The sequence below is a fragment of the Camarhynchus parvulus genome, chromosome 6 (assembly GCF_901933205.1).
Source record: "Camarhynchus parvulus chromosome 6, STF_HiC, whole genome shotgun sequence".
In the NCBI taxonomy this organism is placed as follows: Eukaryota; Metazoa; Chordata; class Aves; order Passeriformes; family Thraupidae; genus Camarhynchus; species Camarhynchus parvulus.
The window spans coordinates 22,291,262-22,305,829 of NC_044576.1; the positions used below are offsets into that span (position 1 = coordinate 22,291,262).

Here is a 14,568-nt window from a genome sequence, read left to right on the forward strand (position 1 = left end):
CCATTAGTAATTTATATGAATGTAAAAGAAACAAGACCAGGTCACTTTTCAGGTTATTAACCTGGATATCATCTCCAAGAAAATTTACCTTCAAGGGCAATAAAAAGTTTAATTGTTGTACAACATTTTGAGAGTCTTGATCTCAGGCAAGGCAAAATATACTACAAACAAGACAGGAACAATTACAGAATAAAAGGCTGAAGAGGTCTTGATGAACACCACCTGAAGAAAGGTAAAAATAAAGTCACAGTTGACTGAACTATACTGAAGCATACATTTCTTCAGAGTCATCAAACTCCCCTGAAAGCTAAATCTCTGTGTCTGATTTTCCTGGGTACAATGTGACTTGCTCAGACTTCAAAGAAGAAAATAAAAGATTTCCATGAGCACAAGCCAGACTTCAGCTTCCAGAAGCATTTATGGATTCAAATAGCTAGAAAGTTTTATCACATTTTTAAAGAGACTGATCACATACCTGTCTAAGTGAATTCTTCTCAGGAATGATCTTCCTAGGGGGCTCATCATTATTACAGTCTTCTCTCTCAGAGGAATTCTGTGAAAGAAAGTAAGCTTTAATTCAGTTCTTATCCCTAATATTACTCTGCAAGGAGAAAAGAAACAGAATATTTTTCCTACACAGGCTGTAGCATTTCACATACACACATACTGGAGGCTAACTTGTACTTTTATGCCAAACAGCTTGTTATGGCAGAGAAAGAATTTTTCCTCCTCAACACAACATTGCAACACTCTGCAGGAATCTATTGAAGAAGCCCATGCTTTAGGGATTTATTCTGAAACTACCAGTAACAGCCACTTCCAAAAGCTGAAATGGTGGTTGAGCCAGCATGGCAACACTGGTACTCCTGAACACCTCAAAATAACCACATAAAACAGTGGAACCTGTTAAAACAAGAGGTTGTTAATGGGTGCAACTGTTGTCCTCTGTGCCTCTATGTTTTTAATCTGCCTAACAATTACTAATTGCCTGACTGCCTAAAATAATAGAGAAAATATGGTGGAGCTAAATTCTTGTAAAAGAGGTTGTAAGGGAATGCTTCCAAAAACACCCCCAAATATTGTATAGGTAGTGTATAATAATACAGCTGTGTTTTTCTCTCCTGCTGCCTGACTCCACGCAGATGTGCCATTTCTAGAAAGACTGATTCTCCAAAATGTAAGCTGCCACCTTCAAAAAAAAGATCAGTCAGACAAGAGGATGTAGACAAGAAATGCAAGGGCTTTTCCAGCAAAAGTTAAAAATACAACCAGGAAATTTTTGTCATGCTACTGTCATGATTAAAACCAAATACTGCTTGGTTTAAAGACAAACTATAGTTGTATCAGGACATGAACAGTCTTGCAAATGTTTGGTTAAAAACTGCTGGATACAGCGGGGAGAATCCTGACCCCGCTGCCAAAGACAGTTACTCTGGAAGACAGCGTTCCTTTGCACAGGTTCAGCTACTGCACTCGGGGAGAAATGACAGCCAGCTTTGGGGGAATCCCACACACACATCTAAAATAAGTTTGATCACCACAGTATTCATAGCCTTAGGCCACATTCCCACACATTCAGTAGTGAGCAACTAAACAGGTTTTAAAGAGATGCAGAAAAACTGCCTAGGGAGAGCTCTGCCAGGAAAAGGGTGGCTTTCCAGTTACTTGCAGACAAGCTCAGGACTGCGTCTATTACAGCAGTTTACATTCTGCATCTGTCTCCCAAATAACCTGTCCTTTGCTGAGCACGGCTCTGCCTGGCTTCTCACAGAGACAGCTTCCAGCCCAGCAGCTCAGGAGACACAAGTGGCATGTGTTGGCAGAGAAGGAGCAGGCTGGGAGAGCAGTGGCAGCGCAGGGCCAGCAGCAGCACGGCAGCGGCTGCGGGAAGCCGAAAGCAAGCGCGGAGCGTGCGCCCACTGCAGCACTGCGTGAGCAACGGGACCAAAGGGACAGCCAGGACACAGGGCAGGGACAGAAGCTGCTGAGAAATGGCAGACAACGGGTGGAGGGAGAGGAACACAACAGTAAAACCACACTTGGGATGTCATAAACTGGTCAGGAGTAAATCAAGGCTTGCAGACCAACTAGTGATTTTGAATTCTTTTTTTTTTAAACAAGATATAGAACCTATGAGGCACCATGACATTTGGAATGCTGTAACCAGGGTTTTATAATGGAAATCAATCCTAAACAGGCCTGATAAATCACTGTAAGAGGGCAGCTTTTAAAAGTTTTTGTATGAGGTCACAGTCAGGACCTAGTTATTACATTAAATCCTGCTTTGAAAGAACTGTGATCATAAAAATATACAAGCTAGAATTGCATATGTACAAAAGGAAGGTCAGACATTAAAGCTGCTCTTTTCTGCTCATGAAATTTAGTTTAGTCAGTGGATCATTCAAGTTAGGATTTTAATTGTTGTGCTTTGGGAAAAACAAAGATCAAGAGTGAAACCTGTAAGAACCTGAGGTGAGTTACTGAAGGAAATGCATTTTGTTGTGGTTGTAGGGTAAAGGGGTTGTTTAGTACTTCTGGATTAATTTTCAATACCCACCTCCTTCCCTACAGTAAGTGTCAGAACGATTCCCCTTTCCAAATAATCTCTCTTTGACAGTGAAATCTCGCATTCTTCTCGCCACTAAGGATCCTCCCTCACACAAACATCGAAAAGCAGGAACTGCTGGTGAACTGTTAGCCCTTATTTTGAAATTTCTAGTTACTGCAAAGCATCAAGTTATCTACTTTTTCTTTAAGCTGAGCATCTAATTTTAAGAGCAAGCAGAGGACCATTTTGCATTCATTATCTTTATAGGTGGCAAGGCTAAGAGGTTGGCTGAACAAAGACCAGACAAAGACTGCCAAGTGCATATGGTGGTTCACAGCTTGGCGTCTCACCATTCTACAGCACCAACACAGCAGCTCCGATAGCAGACTATTAAAGAGGAGCGCTGCTCATGCACTTTTGTCGGCAAGTAAGTTACGCTTGGTGAAGACAGAATGACTGGAAAGCATTACACTTAAGAAAAAGCACAGATGTTTATAACTCCCGCTCATTTCTCAGGAAAAGGAAACCTATCAATCCAGGTGCAGCTACAGGACCCTGCATATTTCAGGACTAACTGTAGCTGCATGGAAGTGAATTTCACTTGACAGGGCAACACTTAGCCATGGCCAAGGGAAGAGCATAACGTAATCGACTGAAACGGTACATCTATATATTTCTCCTTGCTGAACAAGGTGGGAGGAGGGATAAACATGTGTGAGGTCAGAATAAGGTTTGTCTCAGCAGGACTCCAGCGATGCTCTCGGCCACAGGAGAGGCAGACAAAGGGAGGAACCGCTCTGAGCACCCTCTCGTGGTTACTGAAATGCACGTCCCAGGCACAGATCTGGAAAGAAGCATTTGGTATCCAGACGGTAAGTTGGGTGTACTCACTGGGAATATTAAAGATCTGCAGCAACTCTACTTCATACATAGTAGGGGAACGATGGAATTTGCTAGGGAGAAAGAAGCAAAGAGAACTAGTACACATGGAAAGCTAAAAAGCCATACAAACTCCCTTCCACCAGGGAAAATTTTTACTTCCCACAGGGAAGCATTCTTGACTAAAGCTGGACTAGCTAAAAGCATTTGTGCTTGCGTGCAAGGGTCTCTTCTTTTGAACAAATACAGGAAAGATTAGATGCTAAAGTCTCCAAAGCACACTCTCTTTCCACAGACAGGTAATTTTTTTTTTTTTTTTGCCCAAGGTCACACAATGACAGGGGAAGTAGTGAGAAGAGAAGCCAGGAAACCCAATCTCATAGTTCTTATAACCTTGAAAATTTGTTTCTAACAGAAGATTCCTGCAAAGGGCCTCTGCCTTCTATAGCTCATTTTTCCTAAAATGGCTACTGCCTGTAATGAGATCCTTTTAAATCTGATTTGCATTTAAAACTTCAGCCTGTAATTAACAGAATATAACTCCATGGCAGGTTGTCTTAAAGACCACTACAAAATTATTACTATTTAACTCTCCCTATGAAGCCTCCTCCACCACTAAACACAACATGCTACAATGCATACAAAATCCCCAGACTGAAGCATTTGACAGGAGATGACATGCAGTATTTTGTGTACACAGCCCAGCAAAACACTGCTGGGAATGAGATATAATACATGGAGAAATGCACTCCCAGGGACTACCAATTGGGCAGAGCTACCTTTAGTACCGCCTCACTCGTGGTGGAAATCAAACCCTTGCCAACTGGGGGAGGCTTTCTTTGATGCTGTTCTGCCCTGCACTAATTATAAAAGAGTACAGACACAGCCTTTTTTCCAAGTGTATGGAGGTGGGGGTGGGGGAGAAGTGTGTGTCTATGTGAAGAGCACAACTATTTTTTATGCTTTCAAATTCTTAATCCTGTTTGGAGCTGTCAGTGGGGGTTAATGGAAGCCTTGGATAGGAGAATTCCAATCTGGTTGGCAGATGGATAGGTTGGTTATAGCTGCATAACTATGTCTTGCCTGCAGGCACAATTCAGAACACTGTTAAAGCAATATAAAGTCTCTGTCAAGCTGAACCATTTGGATCAGTAGCAAGGAGAAATAATAATAAAAAAGGAGTTCATTTCTGGGCCTTGCGTGTTTATGCTAGTATGCAGAAACTGATTAATTGTCATCGTGTGCTGGTCTGCTATACCTCGGATTTCTACTTCTGGAGTAGATTTTGCATGCTAATATAATCATTCTCCCTCTTGAGACATTAGCAAATAATCAAATGAAAAACAGGATCATAATTTACTGAGATTCGGGCAATTCTCTATGCAAATTTGACTTGTTATTGCTGCTGCCTCGTTAATCTGAATGCCTTTGACAAACTCCTTTGATTTATGAACTCATGACAACTCCAATGTGTATATATTTTGCTAGATTGACATTATCATTAAGAGTGGGTGGACTGAGCTCACATGAATGGCTGATTTTATTCGCTGGTGTCTGCTGCTCAACAGCTGAGCATCTCCTTCTCACAAAGCCCCTGAGCGCCAGGCTCTTCCCATCTACCCATCCATTCATCATCTCGATGTTAATTGGCCCAGGCTTTAAGCAAATTTTCAACACGATTTAAAGGCACGATGACACTGATTACTGACCCTCTGCCATACGGTGCCTATTGATTAACCTGACAGAGATGATGAGCTTGAGGGAAACTAGGTGTGTGTGGACCTCGGGGAGGGGAAAAAAAATAATATATTGTTTATGCAGGCAAAACACTTGTCTTTATCCCAAAGGCCAGAATTTGTGCTGCACTGGCCCTTAAAACACACTATTGCTTTAAACACCTGCATCCAATACAGAAAATGCTTGCTTGCTTGCTGTGGAAAAAATGATTACAAATTTGATGTCATGTGCAGTCTGTATTTTAATCGAGTTCCCTGATAAATAGACCCCCTCAAGCCAATCAAGTCTCGCTCCAGCCATTGCGTGCGTATACATCAGTTCGAACAGAAGCCTGGGTGTGCAGAGTGTGCTTTTAGTGGTATCAGCAGATCCAACTGCATGTAGGAAATCTACTTGGGTATTTTAGGTCTCTAAGCAAATAATACAGTGGGAACACAGTGTGCAAACAGTTAGAGTAGAGTAAATGTTTCAAGGGCAAACTGAATGCCAGACATAGCTGTCTCAGTATTTCTGCTGCCACATTAAAATAGATGCTGTAGCACACACCAGTGAAATAGTGCATTTTTCCTTTTCCAGTGCAAACTGTTGATATGACCTGACCCTCAAGCTCCTAAGTGCATTGAATGAACACAGCATTTTATCAGAAATTGAAAATAACTGACATCCTTTTTCATGTTCCTGGAAGTGTCCCTGCGCTGCACTTGGTCCTCCTCACCAAGGACAGAACGGTACTCTCTCAGTCAAGAGGGAGCCACTGAATAAAGAGGTACATCAGCATTCTGTCTGCAGACTGGTGCTGTGTGAAAGTAAAAGGAGGCAGAAGGCCTGTTTAACCCCTGCCCAGCCCCGGGTTAAGTCTGTCAATCAGGGCACACTGTTCTTCTCTCCCAATTCAAGCCAGCAGCCTGCCAGAAGTCAGGATGTTCCTCTTGTTTAGGAGGAGGGAATTTGGGAGAATGAGGGTGTTGCTCCAAGATGCTGCAAAGTTAGTTGTCTTGCAGAAAACAGAACAAAGCATCATCAGGTAAAGGTATGGAGAAATTAGCTGTAATTGCCTAATGCCAATGTCAGCCAGAGAGGACTAAAAAGAGAGAGCTATGTGTGGAAATAAGTGCCAGTCTAAGACCAGAGGCACATAGAAGCCTTATGTTCCCTTTCCAATAACCTCTGTAAGTGATAGATGAGTCCAAGTCCATTGTTATCGTTAAGGGACTGTCAGCATCCTCATTTTATAAATGCTGTCTGTCAGTTTATAAATATCTCAGCCATTTCAAACAGTGCTAGGATGAATCCTGGCATAGCCAGTGTCAGCCTGAAGCAGTATTACCGTTAAAAAAAAAAAAGCGTCTAAGATACACTAAAAACATGTAAGGAGAGCTTCTCCTTTTTCTCCTATCATGAAGTCCAAAACATTCCAATTCACACTTATTTGGCTAGTCACTACAATATATAAAACCAGTCCTTAGGACTGGTAATGTTCTTTGAGAAGAACAAGTATGAAAGCTTCAAGTTTGAAGGCAATTCTCTGCTGTTCAGTAGATAAAACAAAAATGACAGCTATAACACACAGGGAGATCCACAGCAATGAAAATGCAGAGATAAGTATCAGACCCCATTCCTCCTCGGCATTTGCTGCTCTGAACATTCACTGAGATTAGATCCTTTTAGAGAACACCATAAATTGCAACGTGTAGGCACAAGGGGGTGACTTCAGCCTGGAATGAAGGCACAGACAAGTTTCCCAGCTCTTACAAGTTTAAAGTTAAATGGTACTTTTGCAAGGGGTTTTGGCTGAGCATTAGAATGACAGGAGGGCAGAGAATCTTCAGCCTGCCTTGCACTGACTGATGACAGAAAAAGAAAGGGAATAAACTAAAAAGGCCTTCCAGTTCAGTGTCTGCTTTACCGACTGGCATGCAGATGTCTATTCTGTTTATTATATCTATTACTTGTTAGCTGCACAGAAGCATGGCGCTTTTTTTTCCTCCAATACATTTATAAATGCCCTGTGATGGGGGTGAAGACTTCACCTCCCACCTGGAACATTTACAAGTTGTAATTCATGCCCAAGCAGCTGAAGTACCTACTAAAACTTAAATTCTTAAAACTGAATCTCTGACAGCAGTGAAAATGGGAAGTACAACACTACACCTCTGACCAGACACATACATTCATGTTCACACAAGTCCTAATTTGGTCTGCCTCCATGTTAACACTGATGATGATAACACAAGTTTCAACAACCAGGGCAAGATTCTGCTTTTCACATCTGTAGAATGGATCCTTCATAGTTTTCTTAATTTTTCATTCAAATTAATAATTGGAAAAGTATAAATTTTCAAAGCAATGAGACTTGATAACAGAATTTCATAATATACAGAAAAGCTTCTTATGACATGCTTTTAACTTAGTAATTACTTGTTGGCTATAAAGGGTAATTTAATGGTGTGGGAAGTCCACATTACTAGAACAGTAAATTCAGTTTAACATTAAAATACCAAAACCCAGCACAAATATCAAAGATCTGATGAACAGATGCATTTCGAACAGCAAAAATCTAGTTGTAGCTAACAAAAAGACCACCACCACCACCCCACTCCAAAATACAGATGCTAGGAACAAGTAATTTAGAGGAATTTTAAAAAGCTGGTTTCATTTTATCCATATTTTTCAAGAGAGCGAGAGAGAGAGAGACAGAGAATAGCTAATGAGAACAGGCTTTCCATGTTTCCCAGGAAGCAGCCCTGCTTAACAGTTCTGTTCTGTGAATTTAAGAGAGTCAGCAGTGGCAAATTTGTTTTTAATATTCAGTCTTTCAAGCTTTGCAAGCTAGTTGGCCAATGGCTCTTTCTATTCCAATGTTTGTTGGTCCCTTATTTACACACACATTACATCCAGAGAGCCTTTGAATATAATTTCACGTGGATTAAGGGAAGAACATTTGCTTCTGCTAATCAGGACATCTGGTTGTTTTTGTAACTCACAGACATCTGCATTAGGCAGTTTGACTTCCCCATTCCTCATAACAAGGTTAGAGCTTAAGAAGCCTCAAGGACCTCCAGTTGAATTTTATTATTTGCATTTCTTCACAGCCAGGTCTGTTTTGGAATTTTCTTTCCTAAACAGCACAAATTGATCAGCACCTTCACAGGTATACACATGTTTTTATAGCTAGCACTTTCTATGCATGATTTTATAGCGTACATCTTGTACTCCAAAATTTTATGTAGTTCAAAGCCATCTACATCTTTTTAAGGAACAAAAAGCACACATTCCCAAAAAAGTATGGCTGAAAACATCCAATTAACCTTACAACACACATAATATGGGTATACTTTCAAATATTCAACCAGATCACTTATGTAAGACTGGTGTCAGGACTTGTTCTGAATCTTATTATCTCTGTGCTTTGGTTTGCCTTTTCCTACTGATTTACCCTTGTACATCTGCTCCTCACATTGAACAAAACAATATTCTTCCCTTTCTATTCTTCAGGGCAACATTAGTAATTTCTCCCATCTTTTAAATTCATGTTAAAATTCCTCTATAACAGTTTCAGCTGGGGTTAAATTTTTCTGCCAGACTGCTGAATTGTGCCACACATACTTCAGGAAGAAGGATTTTGCATGCAACAGAAGCCTTTTAGAAAAGAACTGAATCAATCCAGGCTTGGCTCTCACTTATTTGTTCCTTTCATTTTGCTACATTCCTTCCACAAAAATTCATTTTCAACACTCATCGCTGAGTGTAAAAGTACTAAAGTTTGAAATTATACACTCTTATTCACAGTTCACAGCATTCTTCCCTCCCATGCTCATGAATTGTACGCTTTCATCAGTGATTTTGTATGCTGGAATAAGATGTTTTCTTGATTTCTTTCCCCTACATGTAGGATGGGGGGGGCAGCACAAAATCAGCTTTTACAGGCTTAGAATATAAGCCAAAATTCAAAATACATGTCAAAAACGTATTTCTTGTACTAACAGGAGTTAGCAAGAGCCAATGGATCCAGGGAGAGTTTTAAAAAACTTTTTATTTATTAAAATTCTCTAGACACAGCTTAACTTTCTTTGTACAATATTTATTACAGCTTCATCTGCATAGGAGCTGCAAGTGCTCTTAGAAACCAGTTGTAAAAGTGTCTAGTTTTGCTGCAGATTTCATGTCCTTGATGCCCAAAAGACAGGCTGGAAATAAACCCCCACAGACTGATGTCTATAGAGCAGGTATTTGTTTATTGCAGTGCTGATGGTGAGGGGGATTTCTCCACCTAACTCACCCACATCTGTCCAGTGCTGTGCTACACTTACACAATGAGTATTGCTTCGTGTCACTGTGTCACTCCAACATCATCACACAGGTGCCAGAACTGATTTACATCGTATGAGCTCATGGTTATCAGACAGTTCTGCTGCACTGCGCTTGTGCCATCCAGCTCAGGGAGGTCGGGGGCCTTTGATGGAGGCTTCCAAGGTCTTCTTCACATCTGAACTTTTCAACTTTGTCTTTGGAGCAAGCGCAGCTACAGTGTTCCTTGGTCTGTCTGGTCTTAACCAGCCTAAATTCTTTGTGGCTAACTGGCTTTGCACTTGACAATTTTTCATTAGTACTACACTTATCTATCTCTAAACTATCCACCTGGCAAGTTTTTTTCTTCTTTTTTGCCTATTCAGCATTAAGCAACTAGTTAACCATATACTAGCCATTACATTGTATCAAAAGTTATTTATATCAGGTTATATGAGTATAAAAAGCTATGATTCAGATTATATAGGTATCAGGTTATACAGATATATAAAAAGTCATGATTTAGGTTATATTGATATCCAGTTATATAGGTATATCAAGTTATATTGATATCTTCTAACTCAAGCTATATAAGCACCTTGTAACTTTGATCTAAGTTATATAGGCATCATCCTTCTTCAAGCACTATTTTTTAACTTTTACAACTATTTCTCTCGAAGAACCAATGCCATCTCACTGGACTGACTACAAAACCCCTTCCCCTCTCATCCCTGGTCACCACCTACACTTATTATTATATTTTCCTTTTCCAAAACCTCTCATTCTGAGCTTTTCTGTCAAACAGACAAAATACCTGCACTCGTCATCACACCCCTTCCTCAGAACCTGTGGCATTCTCACTCGAAACACCTAAATCAATGACACCATCCTCATCTCACTGTACTGTTCTACGCTGTACTTGTTTTTTCCTTCCTTGTTTTTATTGCAGGAAAGGGAAAAATGAGATACAAAACAAAGGCATGAAGCCCAAGTTGTCCAAAGTAAAAATGACAGCACAGGGGAACAAAACTTGTTAACTTTTTAGGCACAATTTCTCCCCTAAAGCAACTCACTTGTTAAGAAATGGGGATTCAGTGATGTCACTGCAGTGTCAGACTGATGGGAATTCACAGCACACTGTCAACACCACCAAATGTGGAGGCACCCACATCTTTTGTCTTAGACACTGTGAGCCAGGTGACGCTGCAGCCAAAGCTATTTGGTTCTCAATCTGGAACAGCTTCAATGTACCTACGGAGTCACCATGGAGCAGTGTGGGTGACACAGCTCCACCTCCCCAATGTGCCTCACAGTAGTAATTAGTCCATACAGTCAGGCTTCGGTGCTTTTTCAAGCTTCCAGAGCTACATTTATCACAAGGAGCATCAATCACACCACTGGACTATGAGGCAAATTTAGTTAGCTTCCAATACAGGGTGTGTTTACCTCCACACAGTGCTGCTGAAAATCCTCACTGCAGATATGAAAAAAGGTGTGATTGTTCAATCACATTAAGCAAAAAAAATATATAATCTTCTAATAAAAGAATTGAAAGTCACAAATTAGGCACTGCACATTATAATGTTTGGCTAGCAAGCACTGCAGCCTTTGAACAGCTGCCACCCAAGAAACAAACCCTTGGGTTGTCCTCACTTGGCTAGAGTAAATTTAATTGTGGCAACACAACAGCTCCTCCTGCAATATTTAAATTTAACAACTCACTACTAGGTTCTGCCACTGTAAAATAATTCCAACTCTACAACACCATTTTCTTTAACTAGAACAAGGAGTTACAAACTATTATTTTGAATTTCATTGCACTGGGTAAGAAAAAAGAGTTGGACATGCTTTGGAGACCATCGAATAGGGTGAGTAACCAAGCAGCCAAAGAAGGAAAGATAAAGATGTACATAGGTTCTCACCTTCAGATACCGTGGGGCTGGCAAACATTTTGTTCCTATAGGAAATGATACAGCTCTAGACCACCGCCTATTCGAGATCCAGTAGTTGCAGCTTTTTTGCTACAACATGAATGGCTTATTAAACCTACAGCATATCTGTTTTATTTAACTTCTTGGTGGAAAGGGGCCAGGAAAACAAAATGTACTTAAATGCTGAATTTTTTTTTCCAGGCTGAATGCCTTTCATCCAGTAAGACATTCAAAGCAGTGACCCAGCAAATGGATTGAAAAAGCAATCTTCCGTCTCAGTGCCACATTATCATTCCTATTCAGTATTCTCGGTGAGATATCTCAATCAGCTGGATGTGTGTGTAAGTGACAGCGCAGCCCATTGCTGGGTTAATTAAACATTTGACTTTAACACCCTCCCCATCATTAAGCAAATAAAAACAGATAATTCAAACTGCACTTCATCCACGGGGTACACAACATACATGTCAAAATTAAGAGAGTCCAAGGCCCTCAGGGAGTTCTACTCGGGGAGGTAATCAGTTTAAATCTTATCTGGTTTATCAATTATTCTATTGATTAAAGCAGGGTGATTATACAAAACTCCCTCTTGCCACATGGGATACATGTAAGCAGAGCAGGACAACACACACAGGCTCAAAAACGATTTAAAGAAAATACAGACAGATGAATAACAGTCTATTAGTACAAGCCAGCAATCCATAGCTGGAAAACCTGACACTTCTTCAAAGCTAGTGAATTAAGTCCTTCCAAATTAGAGTACCAATGCTTTTAGTGCATCTGCTCTAAAATCAGATCTGTATGTTGAAAGGACCACACTTCTTCATTTTTAAAAGGTAGCTGTTTTGCCTGAAATATGCTTTATTGATACAGTCTCAGAACATAACAAAGATAGCAAACACCAGTAATTCCAGACTTTTATCATTCTTATCCATCAGTGACTCTGAAAAAGTGGATGAAAAGGGCATTCTCTGTATTTTCACTCTCCCACATACATACATGGCATAGCCAAAAGTAGAATGTTATATTTTAACGATTTAAGTGTGACAGATCAACTCAGACAAAAAAAGAATGTGCTGTGGATTTGTGGAGGTTTTTTGCTTTTGCATCCCTCCAAAGTGAGGTATTAGCAGTTGTGGGAGCTGCCACTGCCATGTACTCCTCATTTTCAAAAAGCCCTCACAGAAAATCCCACCACAGTGGTCCTTTTCACAACTCTCTTGCATACAGATGCACTACACAAAGCAATTCCAGTTACTTCTCATTCCTCGTTTCCAGCTGAAGACTTTTTTCTCTTCGTGTGTCTGTGTCCTGTGTTTATAATCACAGTCCCACCTCCATTATCTTCCAGTAATATTATGTTTCAAGTTTCATCTTATCCTAAACTGGACTGTACAAGACCTTGCCCCACACATACAAAACAGGAACCCTTTAAAAACAAAACACCGCAGGTTACTGCAAACAACAACTGGAATTTATTTCCAAAAGTTCCCTCAAAGCAATAATTAGCAGCAGAAGAAAGCTCAGCTTTAAACCAGAGTCATTTTTTTCCCCTATAGTATCTCCCACAATCTGTTTCATAATGGTCATACTGGTAGCACAAATTAGTCATCTAATCACATCCCAGCTCTTAACCAGGACACAGGGTATGAGCCACAGCAGTCAAAACACCGACAAGCCAGAGAGCCCAAACACCTCACCAGCCAATGTTGCTGGAGTTGCAGTCACAGGAATTTTAAGCAACAAGGACAGCTAAAAAGCAGGTCTGAGGTGTGTTCTTGCCCTTCACCTTCAGGAGGGGATTATGTGCTGCTCCACATTGGCATTGTGTGTGCATCCAACCATACTTCAGCCTCCTCTTTGTAGATCCCTTTTCTTCTTTGGAAGCAAACTAGAAGCCTGCATTAGCATGCTGTATTTTGCTCTCACCACTAGAAATACTGAGGGTGCTATTTGTAATTGTATTCTTTTAAGAGGTTTGTTCTCTGCAGCTGTTTTCTGCTTGCAGTGTATTTTGTGTAATCAGCACATCATCATAAATACATTGGCTGTTCCCCCGAGGGAAGCTGTCACTGTTTAATTTACAGAACAACCTGGCCAATGTGAATTCTAACACTACAGCACTATGGCAAGAAGTTACCACACTCGGAAAAACAGGTTTCTATGAATTTTTATATCAAGAGCTGGTCCCAGGACAATTTAGTTTCTAGAAATAGATTGATTTTAAAAGCACTCCATACACTGGATGGAATAGATTCTTTCCCATTTACAGCCTCTTAAGGCAGCACCAAATTCACTCTCACATTATTTTAAAGGTGACTATCTCACCACAACCATCTTTACTTCTGACTTTTACCAAAAGAAGGCACTGGATATAAGTGTGTTATCCTACACACTAATTTTGTGTGCATGCGTGTTTGGGTTTTTTTAATGAACATCAACGTGTTAAGTTTGTCTTCATTTGCACAAGGGAATGTACTGTGCTGCAAGGTCAAATGTTATTACCTACATCAAAGGGTTGCTGCACAGTTTATTACTCTGAAGATGTGATAGAAGAGCAAGGTATATTCCTGAAAGAGTAGAAGTGTATGCAGCTTTATTGGCTGAATGAAGAGTTGCTTCCTTTGTTCGCTGGATATATGGTTGTATTTTGAGGGAATAAATTACAGGGATTTTTTGTAGAAGGTAGGCAAAAAGCAATGGTGATCTTGCTACACACAGACACAATTTGGAAAATTCCACAACGGTACCAAATTATATTGGTAGCCATTTAAGAACTAGACATGAGCCCTAAATAAATATTTGGGTACGATCAATGAGTTACTTGGCTATTTCATTCACAATGGCTACTAGAAGCAGTCTACCTGACTACTTAGAAAGGCAGCCAAGAAGACTGACAACCTGATTTTTTTATACTTATACACACACATACACATATATTTAAATAAGGAAATATATAAATAAAATGCTAGAGAGAAACAACTATAAACATAAATAAAATCTGAAAAACAGAATTCGCAAAGTATAAACTTCTTTGGGAATTCTCCTCAAAAAGCAACAAAAACCTGTTTCATCTATTTAACAAAAAACCTGCATTTTATTTCGGGGGGCAGCTGGTTGTTAAATAACTTTAGTAGCAATTTTGCCAATTCTTAGTGGTAATTAAAAGCCCTGTTTAACATCACC

The 14,568-nt window shown here is 40.1% G+C and overlaps 1 protein-coding gene across 5 annotated transcripts in view; it reads right to left on the reverse strand.

The window, feature by feature from the left end:
- BTRC (beta-transducin repeat containing E3 ubiquitin protein ligase) overlaps positions 1 to 14,568 on the reverse strand; it is a 114,098-nt gene that overhangs the window by 65,123 nt on the left and 34,407 nt on the right. For all 5 annotated transcript variants that reach the window (XM_030951745.1, XM_030951743.1, XM_030951744.1 and 2 more), the window contains one exon: positions 476 to 553. In XM_030951745.1, the coding sequence (XP_030807605.1) occupies positions 476 to 553 (78 nt within the window). The remainder of the gene's footprint in view (positions 1 to 475; positions 554 to 14,568) is intronic.